The 23,370-nt window shown below is 32.7% G+C and overlaps 3 protein-coding genes across 11 annotated transcripts; 2 read left to right on the top strand and 1 right to left on the bottom strand.

Moving 5' to 3' along the window:
- The first annotated feature begins 12 nt into the window (after window positions 1-12).
- Window positions 13-9,323, top strand: LOC137810270 (alpha/beta-Hydrolases superfamily protein). Of its 3 annotated transcripts, none has more exons than XR_016518361.1 (13): window positions 13-312; window positions 621-755; window positions 1,052-1,078; window positions 2,050-2,140; window positions 3,331-3,374; window positions 3,752-3,850; window positions 4,386-4,443; window positions 4,516-4,568; window positions 5,117-5,218; window positions 6,525-6,594; window positions 7,362-7,483; window positions 7,782-7,953; window positions 9,050-9,323. XR_016518361.1 is itself a non-coding variant. In XM_090298099.1 (13 exons), exons 1-13 carry the CDS (start codon window positions 172-174, stop codon window positions 9,116-9,118), a joined length of 1,179 nt encoding a protein of 392 aa, XP_090154225.1. In that variant the 5' UTR covers window positions 13-171; the 3' UTR covers window positions 9,119-9,323. The 3 variants fall into 3 exon arrangements, 2 of the variants coding, with proteins under 2 accessions (XP_090154225.1, XP_068467551.2); XM_090298099.1 differs by having other exon boundaries at window positions 6,529-6,594; XM_068611450.2 differs by having other exon boundaries at window positions 6,529-6,594; window positions 8,997-9,222.
- A 1,644-nt stretch (window positions 9,324-10,967) lies between these two features.
- DET1 (light-mediated development protein 1 / deetiolated1 (DET1)) lies at window positions 10,968-17,779 on the top strand. Of its 7 annotated transcripts, none has more exons than XM_090298097.1 (12): window positions 10,968-11,188; window positions 12,033-12,136; window positions 12,662-13,112; window positions 13,231-13,459; window positions 14,210-14,353; window positions 15,265-15,333; window positions 15,444-15,500; window positions 15,726-15,806; window positions 15,900-16,064; window positions 16,204-16,299; window positions 17,064-17,163; window positions 17,366-17,779. In XM_090298097.1, the coding sequence occupies exons 4-12, from the start codon at window positions 13,298-13,300 to the stop codon at window positions 17,503-17,505; spliced, it is 1,014 nt and encodes a 337-aa protein (XP_090154223.1). In that variant the 5' UTR covers window positions 10,968-11,188; window positions 12,033-12,136; window positions 12,662-13,112; window positions 13,231-13,297; the 3' UTR covers window positions 17,506-17,779. The 7 variants fall into 7 exon arrangements, with proteins under 7 accessions (XP_090154223.1, XP_068467550.1, XP_068467549.1 ...); XM_068611449.2 differs by having other exon boundaries at window positions 11,036-11,188; window positions 12,682-13,112; XM_068611448.2 differs by having other exon boundaries at window positions 11,036-11,188; window positions 12,682-13,112; window positions 14,180-14,353.
- A 764-nt stretch (window positions 17,780-18,543) lies between these two features.
- Window positions 18,544-21,211, bottom strand: LOC137810277 (uncharacterized). Its single transcript, XM_068611457.2, has 3 exons — window positions 20,636-21,211; window positions 19,216-19,438; window positions 18,544-19,108 (listed from the first exon to the last, which is right to left on the bottom strand). The coding sequence occupies exons 1-3, from the start codon at window positions 20,816-20,818 to the stop codon at window positions 18,729-18,731; spliced, it is 786 nt and encodes a 261-aa protein (XP_068467558.1). The 5' UTR covers window positions 20,819-21,211; the 3' UTR covers window positions 18,544-18,728.
- Between the last annotated feature and the right edge of the window lie 2,159 nt (window positions 21,212-23,370).

Genomic DNA, 23,370 nt, shown 5'->3' with positions numbered 1-23,370 from the left:
ATTAATTTCTTCCTTCTTTAGTAACCGACCGCGAGAGAGAAAGAGAGATATTCGCGCCCCCACTCTTTATTTCTCCGCCAAAACGGCGCCGCAGCATTGTTGGCTGTGTTTCTCCGCCCCTTTCTTTTCTCTTCCACTCTTTCTCCGATCTGCATTTCCCATTCTCTTTTGATGCCGATATTCTCTCATTCCTCGCCCTGCTGCACCGCCGCGGCGATGGCGGCGGTTAACTTGTCGGACCGGAGGACGAAGTTCGCCTCACCTTCATGGAGCAATTGCAAGGTCACATCTCCAATTCATCGTCTCTCCGAGGTGCATTTCTTAGCTTCTTAGTTTCTTCGATAATTTCAATGCGTTGCAAATTTAGCATACGTCATACGTCATAATCGCATTTGAGCTTCGAATGTTTCAATGCTTGAGCGGCTGCGCCGCTATTTTACTGCTGAATTTGATCGGAATTTGTATGAAGTTAGCGAAGAAAATGCGTTGATGCTAATGTTCACGTTTGAACTTTGCATTTAGTTGCTCAACTGTTTACTATATATACCGTGTTACGTTCATTGCGTTGAGTCGTTGAGACTCCGTACCTCACACGTTATGTATGGATTCTTTTTATGTAGAATGACAAATTCAGCGTGTCTCGGTTAGCTCTTAGCCACTCTAGGCGGGGAGTTAAAGGCCAGACCATATCAATGGCATTGGTGGGCAACACTGTTGGACAAAAGGGGGAGGTGGCCACATCCTCTAGCATCTTGGTAATCTGAATCCTCATTCCATGCGTTTTTGTGGTTAATTTGTTTGCTTCAATCGTGTGTTTACACTTGGCGCTGTAAAAAGAGAAGAGACGTTTGTTGTATTTTCTTAGTTGCAAAGTCAGTCAAGTCAACTATGAAGTTTGTTCAGTGTGTTTAGGAAAAAGATAATAAAAAAATAAAGACAAGTTCTCAGTTCTAATGGCAAAATGCATCTAATGCTTTTCCTCTTCAAAAAAGTAGTATCTAATTTATCATTGTTTATTATAACTGAGATTTTTGTGCTTCCTTGTCTGCAGGCATATGATTTGATTCAGGGGGAACTTGTAAGTATTATTTATTTATTGCCTCTCCATTTCATAAAACGGGATTTTATTTTCAGTTTTCGGAGAGTTAATCTTTTTACTTTCTAGATTTAGTGTTCCATTCAATCCATTAGGGCATTTTTTTTTTATCGGCAATATCCATTAGGGCATTTATGTGTGTGAAAGAGAGGTTGTGTTCATTTTTAAGCTCATATCTGTTTAGTTGTTGTTTTTTCTGGCAATGCAAGATATTCCCACATTGGCCTTTAAGTTACTCATACGTATAGCTTTAGTCTAAACAAAACTTCATGCTTTTAGTTGGGCTGATCCATGGCAGAATGTTAGACATGTATTATATAGACTTACTTGTTATGCAAAAATATTTATTTTTTCAATAGGGAACATAATTTTGGAGAAACTAAACTGTCTCTTCTAAAAAATCCAAAGTTATGAACTCAAATATCCATTTTTGTTGGATCTTACCTCATTTAGAAATTAATCATATTAAATCTAATAACAGCAATCACTACTAAGCCTTTTCCTGCAAGGTGGGGTTAGCTTAAAGAGGGTGTCTGGAAGAGTTTATGGCTTATGAGGATCCAGTTCGTCTCCCATAAACGTCTTTATGTATCTATCAGAATAAGCTCATTTTAACTTATTCCAATAAATTTCATGAAGCCCTTATATGATAAGAGCTCATGAATGCATGCTTAATTAAGTTGTTAAACCAAACACACCCTTAATGATATTAAGCACTAATATGGAATAGAAAGTTGTTGACCATACAAATTCATTAGTTATTTACCAACATTTTTAAAAGGTTTCTTAACAAAATTGATTTGAAACTGTATGAGGATATTTAGACAAAAGTTTGTAAAATGACATTGGATGGTTGCAACCCTCGTGTATTTTCATAAGTAAATGAATCTCATTAGTGCGATGTTGTGTAAAGCTTATAAGAGACTAATATGCAAGCATAATTTCCTATACAGGTGAGATGGAGTTCTGTTATGGACAGATCTTTACCTGATCCACCAACAGCTGTTTTTCTTCATGGGATCCTAGGATGCAGAAAAAACTGGGGTGAGTAATTCTATGTACATTTTTGTTTTTTTGCAAGCCTTTGGTTATATAAATTTAATGCATGGCCTGAATTGTTTCGATGTATTGTGCATGGTTATCACTTGGCAACAATGTGTTGCCCTTGATCAAACCACTTTTCTCTTCTAAATGCTCTCAAAACTGAACAATAATTTTAGAGTTGGTTTGGTCGTGGCTGGAGATCTGGATATTTATGGTTATTAGTTACTACGTGACTGAGTGTTTCAAAACCCTTTATTGTTCAGGTGAAAATGCAATAACCTTATGAATTAGTATGTGCAAGTATATAAGTTTAACTTGGACAGTTTCAATGAAAAGGAATATAATCCCTATCATTTTGTTTCGTGTAACTTCTTTTTGGGTAATGGGCTTAGATACACTTTTAAGTTCATCTATTTGTACTTTAAGAAAAAAAAATTCCACTTTGTTTCTTATATTTCCAATTCCATACGTATGATTCCATACTGTTTTCCTTGCTGTTGATTAAAATGTTAACTGTTAAGTGTACATATGCCTATTTTTGTTACTAGTGCATCCATTCATCAGAAAGTTATTGTAGTATTGCATGAAAATCTAATGTTGAGTTGATTGAAATTATAGAGATTAAAATAAGAAAAATTAAGTTCCCAAAAACATAATAAGTTTAAGCTTTTTCTGGAATTTCTTGTGGGTCAAGCGTGATTTGTAGGATTTCTTTGTTGGTGGGCATTCAGCCTATTGGAGAGTTGGTCCTTGGTTGATTATTTGTTCTCCGAGACTTTTAAAATTTTCTTGATATATAAATAAACTAAATTTAACTTATTCATCCTTCTTTAATTTCACAAGAAGCCTTGTTGGGTGGAAGAGTGGAAGTCTAAGCCAATTGACATAAATGTATACATATATCATCTGGTAGTTAATTGCTGGTATCGTTATGTGATTTTGTTAAGGAAAATTGTATTGTGTTAATCGAACGATAAATGAGTCACTTACCATTGGCTTTCTTATTTACGAAACTAAATCTTTAATTTTTTTTTTTCTTTTTGTTGTAGATTTCAAGTGGTTTCTGATATTTAGGTTAGATATTTTATATGTTGTATTTGGAAAGAAGTATTTCTGGTTCCCAGTAAAATATAATGAGATCAAATGTATTGTTAATTTCGTAATTTGCTGCTGAAAGAGTGATATTACAGGAACTTTTGCTAGGAGATTGGCTAAAGAGTTTCCTACATGGCAGGTATTTTACTTTTAAATTTTTATGCTGAGCTGTGTATTTTACTTTGGCTAAAGTATTTTACTATTTGTCATGTAAATATTTATTGTTATATACATATGGAATTAATTGTTATCCTCTGATAGTATGGAAATACCTGCACTGCCAACAAACCATTTATAGTAACGAATTTAAAACATTGTTAAAAGATTTTGTTCAAAGTGGATGATGCAACACTTTCTGGTCTTATTGATTTTGTGATGTGTTTGGATCAAATTATTTGACTCTGATTAGATAATATTTTGTTTTTTGGGTATCCTAAATTTTGATTGTAGGGCTCCAATAATTTTAGATTTATAAAAATCTGTATCTTGTGTTTTTCTTTTTGATTGCATCGACAGTTTCTTTTAGTAGACCTGCGATGTCATGGTGATTCAACATCAATCAAGAAGAGAGGTCCCCATACTGTTGCATCTGCTGCTAATGATGTTCTGAAACTGGTGCGCTTTTTAAATATGTTTCCTTAATTATTATCATATACATGTGGTAGATGTGCTAAATATGGGAGAGGATCTGTATCAATTTCACTCCACCCATTCCTAATGAGATTTAAGTTTTGGTTCTACTGCATGGAAAACCCAGTTTTCAACCATTTGGATTTCCTTTGGGACTTGCACCCCACCCTGACCCTTCCTTTGTCTTTCATGATTTACAGTCTCTCTCTAGTTTGGGTGAATTCCTCAAATATGTATTGACTTTACCACTCTAGTTCCCTTAATTTTAAATGCAATTTGTTGCTTTTTTCAATGTTGAAATGCTAAATGGTATCAATTTGTGGGAATTAAAATCCCTTGTTATTTTTTGAAAATCAAAACATTTTTTCTGAGTTTATGGAATATTTTACTATTGATAGAAAACCTTGGGATGTTTAAAATTTAGGTCAAACTTGCTTGTTGATTAGATTCATGCTGTTCTTTATACATGTAATTTAGTTTTCCTTTCTTGTAATGACTTCTTCTTTGTTCCTGTGGATAGGTTCGAGATCTAAGAATAACACCTCGTGTGCTAGTTGGTCATAGTTTTGGGGGGAAAGGTTAGTCACTGATTATTTTATTAAGTTGATTTTTAAGTTCCTTTTTTCAGTATACATTCTTCCATTTTTCAGTTGTTTTGAGCATGGTGGACCAAGCTGCAAAGCCTCTTGCTCGGCCAGTTAGAGTAAGTCCAAATTGCATTCCTATTTGCTTTTTGCTGGATGACGTATCAGCTTTAAACTGTTTCGATCTGTGTTAAAAATATGCAGCAAGTTGGTTTGATCCTTTTTTGTGTGATGTTTTTAAATTCTGTGCCCAACTGTAAGATTTAACAATGCTTTAAGGATGAAAATATGGATAATGGGGGATGTAGAGCAGTTTCCCTTAATCATGCTGACACTCTAGAATATATGCATGAGGCTCAGATGATGGTAGAAATCTGCATGGTTCCACAGGAGAAACTCCTATGATGATAAGAATTTATTCTGCATGAAATATTCTTTTGCCATGACAATAAGTGAGCTTGAATCTGTACCCAAGAATTGTCTTGTCTCTATGTATTATATACTATTCATGAAGATGTACAGATAGAAAAGTTTTTTTTATAATAAATTGTCTGGTAGGATAAAATGCGTACTATAAGCATTGGATTTAGTAGATGATCAGTTGAGGTTTAAAATGCGTACTATAAGCTTCTGAACTATTTCATACTTTTTACTATGCTATTTGAAGGCTTGGGTTCTGGATGCAACTCCTGGCAAAGTTCGAACAGGTGGAGATGGAGAAGATCATCCAGCAGAACTTATATCCTTTCTAAGTACATTGCCAAAGGAGGTAGATCCTTAATCAATTTTTTTTATCCCCTTCAATTAATATGTCTTTCTGAGAAAAAATAAATATAGTACTGATGTTAATTTGATTCAATGTGTTGCTCTTGTTTTAATTCCTCAACTTTAAGATTTGGTGGTTGAGTTTAATCAAAATTCCTGTTTTGATGATGATGCTTGAAAATTGCAAGTACAAAATTGTTGTCAAGTAATAATATTGAATCCACATGGACCTCGCATCTGGTTTTGTAATTATCATAATTTAATATGAAATAGAAGGAAAATGAATTGATTGTAATCGGGAATTGATTATTAAACAATTCAAGGAGAAAATCAAGAATTGAAACAAGGATGCAATGCAATATAATTGAGATAAGATTTATGTAAGAAATACAAGATTGAGTTTTGTACTAAGATTTATATTTACTAATTATGATTTCATTTCATCCAAAAATGTCCTTCCACACATATAAACACTCAAAAACGTAATTTGCTCCATAAAAGATAATTTTTTAAACACTATATTATGCACATAATCCTAAATAATGGACTGAAATGCAACACATGAAATAATTGTTGAGTTTCGTATTTGGTTATTAAATTCAAAGTTTGAATTGTAATTAATATCAAGATATGAGTTATATGGAATATTTGTTTCTAATAAGGAACTGGGAAATTCATAAGGATTTTGTAAATGGTGGCCTTTTGTCAATCAAAATCTTGTGAGTTAAATAGATATCATATCTGTACTAGGGTTTAGGGAATATTTAGAGATATGAGAATAGGGATGATTGTGAGGAAGATTGTCTTGTAAGGTCACCTGTCCCTCACAAGGATTAATGGATTTGTAGCAAAAGTGGTGAGCTAGTTACAGGATCTAGGAGATAGTGGTATAATTATTATCCCGTGACCTTGTTTTGGTAGTAGACTTCATCTCTTCTCATCATGTTAAACTGCGTATGACTTTGTGTTGTTTATATTCAATTCCCACTTTATATTGAAAGTTGAATAATGTAAAAAAGGGGATATTGTATCTCCAACATTGGTTGTTTTGACAAGTCACTGTCAAATAAAAGAGAACTGGGAATTGGTAACCAAGGAAACTATAGGAGTATAAAGAGGGGGAAAAAAGGGAATTATTGGAATAAAGTTGGACACTAATTCATATAAAAGAAGCTAAAGTGTAACGGAAGAGAGATTCCAATCAAAAGTGCATAAAATGTTAATGATAAAAGTAAATTTACAGAATGGTTTTACTTTTGGTGCTATATTGTGACCTAAACCTTTTATTTTTCTATGATAATTTCCTCAAGGAAGATATCTACAAAGCAGGAAGTTGTCCGAGCTCTTATTCAACAAGGATTTTCCAATGATGTGGCACAGGTATGGTTGCTGTTCAATTTGTGTGTATTCTTGCTTTACAGTGTCAAATTTCGGGTTTATCAATTGTATACAGTATTAGAAATATCATGTTTATTGAGACTAGGTGCAGAAATTTCGTGTTTAGTCGGATACTGTATGCTTTTTCTTGATTCAATGATGATATAAATAAGGCCATTATTGGTGAAGCTGATGCCTGGTAAAGTATTTGGTCAGTACCCTGTTTACTCTTTTGACCCTTCAGGCTTGCACTGTCATTTTATGCTAGAATGTTATCATAATAATTATAAAGTGCATGATTAATGGTAAATTTGGGTGCCTTGAAGGCATTCATTAAATTCTAAATTGAAAAGTTTATAAAATTGGCATCAAGTGATGTGAGGTGTTTATAAAACTGCAAAAAAAATAAGAAGATCTATAACAGTCTACACATAGCCCGTACATGTAAATTGATTTAGAAAATCAGTCCAACTGTAGAACTAATTAGTAAATTATGAACATATCTATATTAACTATTCATATACGAACACTTGGGTTCTAGTTCTTTAGGAAAGTTCAGTTTGTTTGCCTATCTGATTTGTCACACATCTATGATTGTTTCATGAGACGATTGACTAAACAAAATTTCAAGAGCTTTGTTATTTTGACGAATAAGTTGGATGTTACAAAAACAACAGAATTTGCTTAAAAATAAAGATAAAAACAGTAGATTTTTGGCAATTTTTTCCCTCTATTAATTTTTTTTTTTTTCTTCTGTTATCCATGTCTAGTGGGTTGTGACTAACCTGCGACCTTCCAGCTCTCCTGGTTCACAGTCATCAAGCTTCTCATGGGTGTTTGACCTAAGGGGGATTGCAGAAATGTATCAATCCTATGAAGAAACAAATTTGTGGTACATACTCTGATCTATGGTGACAATGCGAGCTTTAATATATTGATTGGCCTTACTTCTTTGGTTGAGATGGGTCCTTCCTGCCTTGAGTATGAATTAGAATGACAGTGTCAGGTCTTACATAAGTGTGATTGTTAATTTTATATTGAGTCTGTATTGCTGAAGAAATAATTTCCTGGTTAGTGTATTTACTAATGCCAGGATTAATTATGTGTCCAATCACATTTAATTATGAACTTAATCTTTCCATACGGAAGATTGTTGGAACCAATAATATAATTTATGCTCATGTTCATAGGAAAATTGTTGAAGATGTACCTCGTGGAGTGCATATGAACTTTTTGAAAGCAGAAAGAAGCTTGCATAGATGGGCCCTTGAAGATCTTCGTCGGATCCATGCAGCTGAAGAGCTTGCTGCTGAGGAAGGAGGTGGGGTTGAAATGCACGTCCTTGAAGATGCTGGCCACTGGGTATATTATGTCATATGGTTATTATTTCTAGAGCATGATTTCCTCCCATACGTGTCTTTCACCTTACGAGATCTGTGCTATCATCCAAAATACTTTCAATATAGCATTCTAGATTTAAGGGAATAGTTAGGCTGGTGATTTTATTTGCTATTAAATAGATATTAATGCTTGCTAGGTGCTAACATGACACTTTTTAGTAATGTGGCTCACTTTCCTCAGTTAATCCTTCAGACTCTTTTTGCCTTGGTCCACTCCAGAATCCTACTTCTACACATATCACATACAGCACATATTCATCTTGGTTTGTGAGACAAATTGCCCTTGCTTGGGGCAAGATTAAAGTATAGAGAAGAGATTGTTATTTTTAAGCTAACTGAAATAACATAAAATGAAAACTAAAATTAATATTCATCATTCCTCACCATTCTTCTTGTCACATTAGATAGAGCTAGCAATTTTTTTAAGTGGCAAGACTTATTTTCAGGGTTTACCCCTAAGGCTTGCAAACATTGCACCCTATCTCCGCAGACCTTTGTTCTCCCACCCATTCCAGAGAAAGGCTAAGGACTGAAGCTTTAGCTATACGCAGAAATTTATTTTTATCTATTAAGAAGTGAACTTTAAGCCTAACTAACTCAACCTTATAAAACCGGTTTATAAGCGAGGTTTGCACTTACTTATATACTATGAAATGCTCTGATCTTTAGTTGATGTGAGATCTCCAACAATTATTCTTTCCTGAAAATGACAAGTATGTTCTTGGAAAATTTTTAAGTATTTGCTTGCTTACCAGTCAAAAAGTGAGAGGAGTTCGTTTAGAGCATCATGTATTGCTAGCGATGGGAGAAGGGAATTACACGTACATGTTTAGTGATTTAATTGGTGGTTAGATTCTTGCATTGTTCGAACTCTGTTGTTTTACTAAGATTTGTAATTTTTTGATGTGGTTAGATATTAATGCTGTAATGAGGATGAATTGTGTGATTTGGAGCTTGTGTGTGACGCCCTTTGAAAGAGGATTGATTTACTTTGTCTATGAACAGGTGCATACTGATAACCCTTTGAAAGAGGATTGATTTACTTTGTCTATGAACAGGTGCATACTGATAACCCTGACGGACTCTTCAGGATACTGTCATCATCTTTCCAGGTAGCCAAGACCTGAGTTTGCAAATGTGTACTATTCTAACTTCTATTTATACGAGCTGAGATGGGATTGCCTTCCAAGTTTGATGCTATTCCTTCTTTCCAAATTTTTTTTTCTAGTTATCCCTTTTGTATATGATCTTTATTTTTTTCACTTATTCTTCTTGTACATCACCGTAATGTTTTTTTTATCGATACCTTATTCAATAAATCTCCTTCCCCAAGTTATAAGGCTCGAACAAGTATTTTAAATGGTGTGTTCGTCACGTATTAGTCGTTGATATTCGTACAAGGATATTCGTACGACACTTATAAGGCACGTATCGATTAAATGTTCAATTCAAAAAATATTTGTTATATTTCTGACAATTTTAATATGAGTCTAACACAATTTTAAAAATGAAAAATACAGTAATTTTCTAAAAATTAAATTTATAGTATAAATTTTTATTATAATTACAAAAATAAAGAACAAATTTTTTTAAACCATTATAAGAAACATTTTTATGCTAAAAAATTGAAATATATTTGTACATAGATTTGTGTACTTGTGTCCTATATTTTATATATTATACATATTTTTGTGTTGATAGCTATCAAGATTAAGGATAATATTTTTGTGTTGTATTAACATAGCTATCAAGTTTTATATCCTTAATCTCCAAGTAGCGTTGATGTGCTTTGTCTGCAGGTAATTCTCTACTACTTAAATATGTTTAGCATTTTAAATTTGAGATAAACATTTTTTTTTATAAAGCAATTTTTTAATCCTTAAAATTAAAACAATGTTGTAGTCCTTTTATGCAAATTTTTTGTTTAAAAATTCCGTAAAAAGATTGAAATAAAAATGTGGTAGGATTTTCTAAAATAACAGGAGATTGTTATGCAAATGATGCAAAGGAAATGTGTTTCTTTACCCTTAGACATAACTCAACTTTTTATTCTTAGACTAATCAACAAACAAAAATATTTAATGCCCATCATTCATGGTAGTGTGGATTTTCATGCAAAGCACAAGCTTTTCCCAAGTCATTGTAATTTGTAGCCTGATTCATTTATAAAATCCCGTGTCATTATTGTCGGCTTCGTCTTGTACCTTGCTGACTGATCATGTTATTCATGGAGGTGTCAACACAAGGCCACATTCTATGTACTATCAATAATAACACCATTTGTACTGTCATGCAAATCATTTTTATATTTTATTATATACAAAGAAGTGAATAATATAATTATCTCTTATACACTTGTTTGTTGTAATGCATTCTTTATTATTAATTTGAAATTTATTAAAAATACAATTATTTTAATAATCTAAAAGTTCTGGTATGTACTCTCTCATTTGGAAATCGAAAATCGAGGTTAATATTAGTTTATACATTTCTTTCAGTTTTACTCATTAAAAGAATAAAATCGTGACAAAATAATGATTTTAACACTATCTAATAATATTTAAATTAAAAATAATAATGAAAAATCACTAAAAAGAATAATAGTCTGTAAAATGAAAAAGTTCTCCATAATATGTATGAATATTCATAAAATATCATGCATAGGATCCTGCTAAATACTTTAAATACTCCTTATTACACTGCATGTTTTTTTTTTTCCATAGAATCCTTTTTGAGTATTAGTAATGGTTTATTTATAACTGCAATTGGCATCTTACTACGATTTTATGCAGAACAAAAATTAAAGGAAAAATGTCGATCCATATTCAATTAAATTCATTTATTGTTATCATTATATCATATTCCCTTTCCACAGAATAAAATTATTATTATTCACACGATACCATTTTGTGGTGCACCTTATCCTAAAAAATGGAGAAAGAAAGAAAAAGGAATGAAAGGATAATTGTGGTGCTTAATCATCTTTGCAAGTTGCAAAGGAAGCGCAAAAGGGAAATAAATAGAGATGAACGCATGCAGTTGACGTGGCATCTTCAAACTCACTTTGTATTTACCCAAACCCAACCCTTCAAAACCTCAACAAACTCAACACAACACAAAATTCTCACTCTCATTCTCTCTCGATTCTACTCTTTTCTCTTCTCTTCCGTTCACGGCGCTTCTCACTGTGGCCACCGGTAAGCTCTTTCTTCCGCCGCGCAATCTCTAATGCTCTCTCATTCCGATTCTTATTCTAGGTTCAATTTTCCGAACGCTAATTTAACTCGCTTTATCCGTTCAACTTCTTTGCTGAATGTGTGAAAATGTTATCGAGTTTTGAACTAGGGTGAGTTGACTGTTGAATCTGAATTCTGAACTGCAGTTAGGTTTCGTTTCGTTAAGATCCACCTACGGTTGAAACTGAATAGTGTATGCTGATGTTAGGATTTAGGTGATGATAGCGTCTTCAATTTATATTAGCGAAAGAATGATAGTTGCGGTTACAACGCACTCTAGGATTCGGTTTGAGGTTCCTCAACCCTAAACTATGGCCTGTATAATTTTTAGCACTCTTAACACATGTTTCACACACTCTAGATGACTTAGATTGGCCTTTTCTAATCCTGCTTTTCTTAGGAGCTTCTCAACAAACACATGTAGGGCAGAAAATAAGGAGGTAAAACAAATCAGTCTTTTGTCGTAAGTTGAAATCAACTCATTCATCTCAATTTTTTTTAGAAACACTCGGCTAATTTTTCAGAAGTTGAAGGGCGTGACTTGATTAGAATATTTTGGAGAAGTTTGATAGATTTTATCTTCCTATTTCATTTTTTATAAATCAAGCATTTCCGCGTTCAAATGTATAAGTTAGTCGTCTTGTTTTACATACTTTGTCATTGACTTGTTTTGGATAATTTTGATTTGAATACGCAGGCTGTGACCATATTTTTTTAATAAAACTTTCATGAAATGATATTAAAAATAATAATTTTATAGAGATAACTACTCTGATATGAAAATTTCATTATTCTTGGTTTCCAGGGTGAACCTTTCCGGTTTGTGGACACGCTTTAATGTACAGAAGCAGCAATATTGTGGCGAGGATTTTTAATCGTCAAATTCGCACTCCTGCTCCTGGCACTAGTGTAATTTCTCTCACTCACTACCAATAATATTTATTGTTGTTTTTTCTGAGAATTATTACAAGTGTTGTCTTCTTTAACCGCTGTTTGGTTTATTATACTGAGCTACATTATTTTTGTAAGTACTTCGGAGACAGGTATTGTCCCTTGTTATTTTTTTGCTGAAGGGAGTGTTAAGAAGAAATTGCACAATGATTGGGTTGTAAGTTTTAATTGTAAGAAATGTGAACATACCTGGTGAACTATAACATGAGTGAGGGAAGATAAACAAGGTTTTTCTTTGTTACTTTTTTTTTTTGTATTTAGAGAGGTTGGACAGTTTATTTGATTCCAGTTGTGTTAATCAGTGTCAAGTATAACCTGATGTTTTAAGGTGGAAGTTTGAAATGCAAAAGATATATATGATGTGCCAATTTGGAAAATTTGCTTCCACTTTATCTGATGGACAAACTAGCTTAGTGCGAAATTTATGAATTTGTTGTCTTGTTCCTCTGTTGAAGGAACCTGAATTGAATTTAATTTTTGCAGGTGTAATTTAATTCTTGCAGGTTCATCATGCTCGGCGTTTCTACGAAAATTTGGTACCAAGTTACACAGTTTATGAGGTTGAGTGCCCAGACCATTGGTTTCGTAAATTCACCGATGATGGACAGTACCTTGTAAGTTTCAGCAGAAATCATCAGGAGCTGATCGTTTATAGGCCGAGATGGCTTTCGTTTTCATGCAAAGATGAAGATTGCGATAAACATGATTTACCACCTAGAGCTAAAAGATTTGACAGTTTTTTCACTCAACTGTACTGTGTACCACTTGCTTCTTGCAATGAACTTATATGTAAAGATTTCTTTCTTTACTTGGAGAGCAAGCAATTTGGACTGTTTGCTACTTCAACGGCCCAAGGTCATCATGAGGCACCTGCTGTTGGAGGAGCTGTCCATGGTGTTCCTTCAATTGAGAAGATAACTTTCCACCTCTTGAGGTGCGTACTCATCATTCTTTATATTCGATTTTGTTGTTATCTTCAAAATAACAAGACAAATCATACTCTGATCAATCTGGGTTTATATGCTTTCCTCATTTCTCACCTGTTGAAATAGACTGGAAGATGGAGAGATCTTGGACAAGAAGGTCTTCTGTAACGACTATGTTAATTTAGCCCATAATATGGGTGTCTTCTTGTATGATGACCTATTGGCAATTGTATCACTTCGCTATCAAACTATACATGTTCTTCAAATTAGAGATTCTGGCAACCTTGTTTATGTACGGGCTATTGGGGAATTCTGCCGTGAAGATGATGAGCTTTTTCTCAGTTCAAATGCTCAGGTCAGTAAGCTTTTGGTATTGACTTTATTTTAATGGTTTTGTTGAGCATACCATTGCATAGATTGTCATGGATTTTGAGAAAAAGAAAAATGTCATAACATTTATTTCTAATTAAATATTCTTACAAGATCAGTTAGTGGAACTGGGACATGCTACAAGAATGCATGGGTTCAAACTTCACAGTTGAGTCCACCCCATTTTTCATTCCCTTACCCCCTCCCTTCTCTTGGGGCTTTCCGTTGGCCTCCCCTACACCTCAATAGTGGTCCTCCCTTTAACTAAAATAGTTATTTTAAGGGTACTTATACAATTCAAGGGCATGACTTGGCGTTATGCTGGCTTATGACTTAGAGGTCATAGGGTCCAATCCTAGAAGCAACATATCTGCTTGTAGGGTTAAGGCTGCGTACTTTTACCCTTCCTAGACACCACTCTGGGTGAGAGCTCTTGTCCTTGTACACTGGGCTGTCATTTTCTGCTTTTACAGTTGATTTTCTTTTAAAATCACCGGGATAGGTAACATCTTGGGAATTATTTTCAATTCTGTTTCAGTGGTTCAAGTTAATAATTTTGTGATCATCATTAATTGTCTCTACATCCCAATCATCCTTTATAAATTATGAGGCCATTCAGGCTCAATATTGATAATTCTGAAGGTTTTGTGGCATATGTAAAGAGCTAAACTAAAAAATATAGGCCAATCACCAATCATTCTAACAGGGCATGGCATTTTTTGACAAAAATAAACAGCACCAGTTTCCTGGAAACCACGTTGATAATCACATGCCTCAAGGCCAGACTAATCCGGAGAATTCTTTTCTGAGTGGAATAAAACAGCGATTGCTTTCATTCATATTCCAGGGACTATGGAATGAAGAAAGAGATGAGACATTGGTTGGTCTTCTAAATTTTCTTTTTATTGCTGTACAATATTCTCCTTCTGTACTTTATATAGCTACTATTCTATGCTTGATGTGTACAGTTCTTATATTATATTTGAAGGTTATCCCCCTCCCCATCTTATGCTGAAATTCTTTCCTTTTGCTCTTCATAGCAATTGCTTTAAAGATCTCGCGTCTTATATGCTGTCACTTCCCTTTGAACATTGTTTGTTGCTCTACATCCAAATTTCTGTGTCTTCACAGGCATATAAATGTGCAGGAATAGGAACACGTGACCTTTGTTTAATTGTTGTCCAACACAGTCATTATTATTGCACACTCACATCTTGCATTAATTTAAAAGGAGAAATTACAATGAAGGATTGTTGGTAAAATTATTTCCATTTCAAGAATAGTTAACCAGACAACCAGTTACTCATGTTCCAAGAGTGGTTACTGAATAACAACCTATTGACTTTATTAACCACCTGTATGCTTAATGATTCCTAGACTATAAACACTTTTACTATTCCTTCTCCCTAATTTTCCGTTGTCTGCATTTCTACGTATCCCATCACTATTAGGACATTTTCAAGCATGAGTACGCATATGGATAAGGAAATATTCTAAAATGTGAAATGCCAGGCCTACATATTGCAGCAATGCCTTTTTATAATGACAAAAGAAACGATTCTTTGTGTATGAGTGTGTAGGCAAACATATATGTACCTTTTTAAATGTTTACCCCTTCCATTTTTCCTAATTACTGTTTTGTAATTTTTTCTGTCTTTGATTTCTGTGTTTTGAAGTTGTGGGTGTACACGACTTTGGCTGTTGTGTGTATACGACCTGAGCTCCGTATCTTTCCAATTTTTTTTACAATGTAGAAATTAATTTTTTTATTATTCCCCTCTCATCTACCAGAGGATTCAAGGGCTTAGGAAGAAATTTTACTTCCACTTTCAAGATTATGTTGATTTGATTATCTGGAAGGTAGGGTCTTTGACACATTTTATGCATCTTAAATGACTTTGTCACAGCTTTATCATCTCAAGAACATTTGCTAAAGAATGTAATATTACATCTATTCAACTTGTGGGCAGGTACAATTCTTGGACCGACACCATTTGCTAATCAAGTTTGGTAGTGTAGATGGAGGGGTGAGTTCTCTTTGTTCCTTTTCCTTTGAACTCTTTGACTCCAAGAATGATTTTTTGCATATTACAATTTGGTATAGATAGTATAAAATGGGCCATGGCTCATGTTTAGGCGTTTATCTGATTAAACATTTCAGAAAATTACAACCTGGAGATTTGAGTGGAATCATTATGCTCTATCGAAGTAATATGACAACTGTGTTAATCTTTCATGCTTTCATGCCTCAGGTGGCACGAAATGCTGATCACCACCCTGCTTTTGTTGCTGTATATAACATGGATACAACTGAAATCGTATCATTTTATCAGGTACATTTGTTTTTCATCTGGTTCTATTTCTTTTTGGGTTCCTATGCGCTGGTCTGTTGGAGTTTTTAGTGACTCAGTTTTACATCTTACCAGAATTCAGCAGATGAGCTTTATCTGTTGTTTGACCAGTTCTGTGACCACTTCCACGCAACATCAAGGAATTTAATGTATATGAATTTCATATCTTCTCATTCAAACAATATCCATGCACGGGAACAGCTACGGAGCATAAAAGATAAGGCAAGCAACCCTTCGCAGGTAGTGAGGTTTTGTTGGTTGTATCCTACTAATCACTCTCACCCTCTGTCCCTCCCTTCCCGGACTAACGGAAAGCTAAGGAGTTCTGAATATATATATATATATATATATATATATATATATATTTGTTGTTTTGCAGTTTGTGAAGAAGATGCTTGCTTCTTTGCCTTTCAGCTGTCAGTCTCAGAGTCCTTCTCCTTACTTTGACCAATCTCTTTTCCGGTTTGATGACAAGGTTTACTATAGATGTTTGTTTGCTTCTCTATTTTCCATGCAGTGACCAGAATTCTTTTTAATTAAATTTATATATTTGGGACAAAGTTGGGTATATACTTGTGAAAGTGGAGTTCCAGCTGTTAGATGAGCATTAATAATTAATATTTAGTTGGAATGGGGAATCACACTGAGGTCCACCTTTGGAGAAACATCAGTTGGAGTTGTTGCTTAGGGCCTGTCTTTTTATCCTGTTCTGTAAGGTATCATGTTGAATGCCCATTTTGTCAATGTTAAGGCTTTTAGACATGTGGAAAGAAATTTGAAGCTTAGTTTCTTTTGGTGGAGATGGCGGCAACCTTTGCAAAACCGATATTGCCTCCTAGTATCTTAAAAGTCATATAGTTATTGGAATATAGATTCTAAAGGCTGATTACTGATGTAGAGATTCCAAATTTATTGAAAAAAACGGCTGACCGGGAGGTGTAGATTTTACTTTGAATTACTTTTCTTTTGCAAGAATGATTTTCTATGGTTAATTTATGTGGGAAAAAGGGGATTGGAGGGAAGAAAATTTGACATGCTTGTCGTTGTTACCCCATGTAATAGGGGGTTGTTTGTATACTCGCATTAAACATACGAACATGCGCAACTATCTGCAAGATGTGCTAAATAATGGATGAAAAAAATTCTCAGTCGTTTAAATAACTTTTGTTTCTCTCCTTTATAGTCCACACAAATTTACGTTTTTTCACGTGTATTTTTAATTCTTGCCCATCATTGCAGCTGATTTCTGCAACTGATCGACATAGGCAGTCTACTGACCATCCAATCAAGTTCATTTTGAGGAGGTATCCATATTCTCTCAAATTTAAGATCAAACCAGGTGCGCTTTTTCTCTTGTTCAACCTTTTATTGCTGTCTAAACTTAAAAATGACGAGGCTCCCTCACTTTCGAAAGTAAAACAAGGGATGGGATGTGGGTTTTCTCATTTGGATGAAGCGTGATAGAGTGAAATGCATGGGTAATTTTCCACTCAATTTTCATCTGCTTTCTGAACATGAACTCAACAAACTTCATTAATTAGGTCCTGAAGCTGGTTGTATGGATGGTCGTGCAAAAAAGATCTCTTCATTCCTTTTTCATCCAATTTTGCCCCTTGCCCTCTCCGTTCAACAGACTTTGTTCTTGCAGCCTTCAGTTGTAAATATCCACTTTCGAAGATGAGCGTAGAATTATAGATTGTGAAAAATGAGTTTAGATTTACTTGTCTTCCACTGCTGAATCAAGAGAAAATGTACTTCAATCAGGTTCTAATGATTGCTGTGACAGGAGACGTACTTTTAAATTTTGGTCATTTGATTTTAAAGTTTAGTGGTTGTCTTATGTCAGAAATATAGCATTACTTACACTCTTATTCATTTCCTGTTAAGATTTTCAAGAAAGCTTTGTTATCTGTCTACGAACTCACCATTCATAATTTATTATTTTATGACATCAATACATATTCTATTCTTGTAACTTTGTTTAAAAATGTTAAACTTATTACTGAAAATTTCATCATTTAAAGAGTATTGAAAAACTCTTATTTGCAATAGTAGGTTGGTTGTCTCCACTCCTCAGCATTGCAAAGATTTCCTTGTACACCACTTCAACTTTTCGTGTTACACGTTATTTCAAAGATTCTATTGCCTTAATATGAAATATATTTATTTATAGGTTGATCGTTTTCATATATGGTCTATAATTTATAGTTTATTTAATTTAGTTTTTATTAAAATACTTTGACTTTGAAACACATGTTAAGATTAACACTTAAATCACGTAATTCAAATAATTTTAATAATAGATTACAATTTCGAAAGTCCTTAAAATTTCTGACTTTTAGGACGTGTGATCAAAAGATTGTACATAAAGGTCTAATATGATTTATTTGAATATACTTTCATATAAGAAAATTGAAGATCTTGATCATAGAAGTAAAAATGTTTCTTGGATCATAAGAATAAGAATTAAAAAATATTTTTTTATTTATTTTGAAAATATATATTTTACTAACAATTAATAAAACATTAATTAAAGCATGAGCCTCATAATATTCTTGTATTAAAATAAAAACTGTAAAGAGATCTTAAAGGTAATATGATAGAATGAAATATACATTTTTGTATAGTAAAGCTGAATAAAAAGTAAATTAAATTAGTTATTTCTTTGAAGAATTTGATTAAAAGTTTTGCGGAATAAACACCTCAAGAGGAGAATCACAAAATATTACTATATGATATATTCTATTGCTAGATAATTATATTACATCATAATCTTGTACCTAAAGTAAAGAACACTGAAATGGATGATCTAATGATACACTGCTCCACTTGGGCATCAACTCCTACTACTAAAGAATTCTCTAAGATCAAAATTCAGTAATGGAATTGAATATTTTTTCAAATTCAGGTTACCACCACAGGTGTATGAGCTCCTGAAATTCCAAGGTAAGATTGAGTGGTATGTGTACCAAATGATTTATTGTTTAATGTTTGATTGAACTCTGCCCACTTCATTTTCATGAAACTACTCTTCCTCCACGGACCCACGTGCATTTTCTTCTCCTTCATTGATTTCTTTGCAGCATTGCACATCACTCGAATAATGGCAGTCAAGAACTCTGGTTTTCCAATATAAAATTCAGGCAAACACGACACCAGATCCTGGTAATTTTCACTCGCTTTTGCAATCTGAAACTGTTCTCTCAACTCCAATTCGATCAGGATACGAATCTGATTCTTCTTTGATGATGTATTTGCAAACACTTCAATATATTCATGACACCCTAATGCATACAATATATTTCATTAAATAAGCTTTGTTTCTAAATAACATTCAAATTTGGAACATAGATATATAATCTTATGCTAATCAACTATTAATTACATATACCTCCTGGAAACTTTTTTGTGGTTTCCCATTTTGAAACACAAAGGTTTGTAGTGAATCCTCTATCTCTGAGCTTAGTAACAATTTCTCTTCTCAAACAGGTGCTGCAATCTAAAAAGTTAGCCTTATAGCAGCTGCAGAAATCTGAACCCTTCACCTCTTCTATGATTCGACCAACCTCTCGTCTCAATTTTGAGCCACTTTGACTGTAATGCTCCAAAATTTCCTAAACAAAATCAAATCATTTTACTTTTTCTTATAAAAAATCATTACACAAATTGAAAACACTTTCCATTTTTAACACACTGCAATCATAGACCTCTACTATTTAAACATCATCCTAACTTTCATACTTCATTCTAGACACAATTGCAAAAACACACTATTAGACAAATATGACAATTGTGTTTCAAATGCCCCCACCCCCTTTTGTTTTCTAGATTTTAAAATAATGTATCACACGTTGATTCAATCAAGTAAACATCTTGTTTCAAAAAAATAAATCATTTGTGGTAGAGATCATTTTTAGGAAAGTAATCACATATTTTAAAAAACCTTTCATAAAATTAGTAAAATTAAGCAGTTATTCCTCAAGTAATTTTTAATTATAAGATTTTTTTAGCTATCAACTCAATTTTCAACTAGTTATGTCAAATAAATCTACCTATATACAAATTAAATAAACATACCTATATAATAATTTTCATATCATATAAGTTTAAACTTCAAAGGAATATTCGATACTTTAAAAGTATCAAACAATTGGTGTAATATGAATTTTATTTAAAACAGATAAAAGGAGAAATATAGTGAATGGCCACAATTAATATGTGGTACAACTTTAGCAAGTTGCCATTGATCACGACCTTTGTTAAAGAATATTCTTTCTACCAATATTCTCAGTATCAGACAAAACCAATAATTTCTGTTACTTTTTTTCTGAGATTAGTTTATGCAGCTACTCAGCTGAAAACCAGACCAATCATATTGCTAATCAGAATGAATATATTTGTTGATGATGAAGATTGAAAACAATTTCATTCCATATCTTATATATAGTACACAACCCCTTCACATCGAGATCGACAGTTCGAGTGTGAAACAATATATTATAGGATGGTCCAATAACAGGTGTCCTAATAAGCCAAACAACAATCACTATAATAGGTTCAAAATGACCCTAATACCATATTAAGAAGTGAATTTTAAACTTAATTCAATCTCATAAAATCGGTTTAAAAGGTGAGATTTACACTCACTTATATAATATAAAATTTCTTACTCTCTATTGATGTGGATCTTCAACCTATGTTAAAATCAATTTGGCCAAAAGGGTATTTGGATTTGATCAAACTAGCAACTAAACCAGACACAGTTTCTTAATGAATGTTGAAAAATGGTGTCTGTGTGTATATGTATGTACCTGAAGCAGTGCGACCTGAGATTCCCAATACAAAGTCCTCTGGGATGAATCATCAGAATCGCTGTTGTCTTGCCACCATAGATCCTCCTCCACTTGAAGCTCTGATTCATTGGAAAAATTGGAATGGTAATGATAATATTGTTCATCAATGAACATAAACACTTGCTCTTCCAAGCTGTCCATGCTAGCCCTTTTTTTCACTCTTCAACTGCACCAGAGATTAACTCCAACCTTAGTTTCTGTGTGCACCAGTTGCAATAACAAATTCAGGAACAAAATTTTATTATGTTGGTGTGGAAGAAGAGATCATCAAAAAACAATGCTCTTCTTACAACAAAATCAACATCTTGTGGACGTATTTATAGGCATAGATGCATGTGGGGTGTGTGTATATGATGATACCATCAAAATAATGGACATGCATGACCTTAGGTTACTGCTACCATCCAATTGCCATTTCTTATTGATGCTTAATTTTACCCATCATCATTTTTAGAGAGACTAATTTCATCTATCCAAGACAAACTTATCCACCCACAATTTAGAAAAATCTCTCTTCAAACAAAACATTTTCTTAACCACAATAATTTGCTACCATAATTTAAACATTTAATGATGTGTCACTATACTTTACCACACTTTTATTTTTTGGTATTAAAGGAAATAGTAAAGATTTTTTTTTTAATAATAATAAGGGTTAAATATGTTTTACGTGTATTACTTTTACATAAAAATTAGTTTTCGTCCTTAATCCAAATTTTAGACCTTCTAAATATTTATAGTAAAAATTTATTGAAATGTGTTTTTTAGTTTTTTTTTAATTGACAAATAAATCTTCAATGTTATTGTATTAGGATCTTAGAATATTCATGTTGACTTATTGATTAAATGAATATTATAAAAAAAATATTAGTAAAGATTTATTTTAATAATTTAATTACTATAAACACTAAAAAATACTAAAAAATCTAAAGTTTGAATTAAATAAAAAACTAATTTCAATAGTTTATATCAGCCTAACCTAAGTAGAAACACATTTAATCATTACTATTATTAGTCAGAAATAACATTTATATTTTGAATTCTCCACTGATATAATAGCTTGCTCTTATTTAGTGGTTGATTCTGGTTTGTTTCTTGGGATATAAATTATTCTATTTTCTTGGGTTGTTTCCCTTTTCCAAAATGGCCAAAAGTATTTAATCAGGGAAGAAAATATCTTTTACATTTATGTTTGATTAAAATGATATTGATGTATGTATGTATATATGATTGTGATTGAGGGCTCTGCATCAATATCAAATTGTGTGGTGTAGCTGTAGGAAGTGATCATCATCAACCACCATCATAAACCAAAATATCTCTTCTACACTTATACCAATCTCAACTTAAGGACCACTCTACATTTTCTGAGCAGATAACAAACTTTTTTTTTATAAATTGTCTTAAATATTTATAAATAAGCATTTTTCTGTAAGATAAAAAAAAAAAAAAAACTTTTCCAAATGCAATCCACCTAGGATTTCTCTAACAGCTTTTGTTACTTGTTAGTGAAAAAAAAGGATGTGTTCGTGCTATGGATTAAGATTGGTGTTATAGCTAACATCAAGAAGAGAAAAAAAGAGTACAATAATTACAGAGTGGTCCCGTGCCATAAACTGACCTAAAAAACTGATAAAAATGCCCTAATACATTGTTTCCCTTATCTAGGTCATTGTCAATGAATTAATTTAAATCTTTGAAGCACTTAAACATTTGGGTGGAGACTGATTGAAGGAATAAGATATATTTTGTCCTTGGATTGGCTAAGTTAGAATTAATGATGTACTTTGGAAAGGAAATAAGTGAGGTGATAGAATATGTGATTTATGAAAGTTTCTCTCCTCAAATTTCTTATTAGTCACTTCTTATATTAGCTTTTGTCTTGAGAGTTTATACTCACATTCTTTTGGACCTGGTCAATTTAATTCCAAAAAAATTTAAACTAGTAAGTTTGAGTCAAGTTGAATAAGTTAATATAAGGAGATAAGTTTTAGTTGCTATTTATTTTAATTTTAAGTATTTATTATAATTATATAATTTATGTTATTATTGAAAATATATTTGTGAGGTCATGGACCGAGTACAATGGTATAGGTTTCCGTCAATATTTAGGATATATCTCAAAATTGATTACTTCTTGAACTTATCAGTCTCATTGACTTATGTCTGAATCTGAAAACTGTGAGATCATAAGTCGAACCCAATAATAAGGTGAAAACGATCTTCATGTCATTCTTTTAAAATAATGAAAAATCTCCTTTCCTTTTGATTTTGAACAATGAGTGCAAAGATTATAATTAATTTAATAATATGGGTAAGAATGAAAATGATATGAAAGAGAGATAAGAAGAAGAAATGACCTGATCAAAACATAAGAACAAGTTGACTAAAAACATTATTTTTTACTAAACAAAATGATAAAGATACTAACAAATCTAATGTTTTAGAATAAAAAATATTCTTCTTAAATTATAGAAGGATACTAACAAATGTAATGTATTAGAAGATAAATGAAGTGCCTTTATTGCAATAACAGAGGGAAAAAAAACTAAAAATGGAACTTAAATTTTTTAAATTTCTAGAAATATAATTACACTAAAAGTTGTAATGTGAAATCCAGCAAAAGAAATAATAATGAAATAAGCATGGATTAAGGTTTTTGAGTTATAAAGTATGGTGTGCAATTAGTTTAG

The sequence above is a fragment of the Phaseolus vulgaris genome, chromosome 2, assembly GCF_051622355.1.
Source record: "Phaseolus vulgaris cultivar YP4 chromosome 2, ASM5162235v1, whole genome shotgun sequence".
Lineage (NCBI taxonomy): Eukaryota > Viridiplantae > Streptophyta > Magnoliopsida > Fabales > Fabaceae > Phaseolus > Phaseolus vulgaris.
This window is presented reverse-complemented; position numbering and strand designations above follow the sequence as displayed.

What these genes read in the sequence shown, in the direction of transcription:
- LOC137810270 (XM_090298099.1), top strand. Translation starts at nt 172, where the DNA reads ATGCCGATATTCTCTCATTCCTCGCCCTGCTGCACCGCCGCGGCGATG. An exon ending in TCATAGTTTTGGGGGGAAAG is followed by an intron (nt 4,444 to 4,515) that starts GTTAGTCACTGA and finishes TCCATTTTTCAG; the next exon opens with TTGTTTTGAGCATGGTGGAC. An exon ending in TATGAAGAAACAAATTTGTG is followed by an intron (nt 7,484 to 7,781) that starts GTACATACTCTG and finishes TCATGTTCATAG; the next exon opens with GAAAATTGTTGAAGATGTAC.
- DET1 (XM_068611448.2), top strand. Translation starts at nt 12,065, where the DNA reads ATGTACAGAAGCAGCAATATTGTGGCGAGGATTTTTAATCGTCAAATT. An exon ending in CTCCTGCTCCTGGCACTAGT is followed by an intron (nt 12,137 to 12,681) that starts GTAATTTCTCTC and finishes TAATTCTTGCAG; the next exon opens with GTTCATCATGCTCGGCGTTT. An exon ending in TTCTCAGTTCAAATGCTCAG is followed by an intron (nt 13,460 to 14,179) that starts GTCAGTAAGCTT and finishes TCATTCTAACAG; the next exon opens with GGCATGGCATTTTTTGACAA.
- LOC137810277 (XM_068611457.2), bottom strand. Translation starts at nt 20,818, where the DNA reads ATGGACAGCTTGGAAGAGCAAGTGTTTATGTTCATTGATGAACAATAT. An exon ending in CTCAGGTCGCACTGCTTCAG is followed by an intron (nt 19,439 to 20,635) that starts GTACATACATAT and finishes GATTTTGTTTAG; the next exon opens with GAAATTTTGGAGCATTACAG. An exon ending in CACAAAAAAGTTTCCAGGAG is followed by an intron (nt 19,109 to 19,215) that starts GTATATGTAATT and finishes TGTATGCATTAG; the next exon opens with GGTGTCATGAATATATTGAA.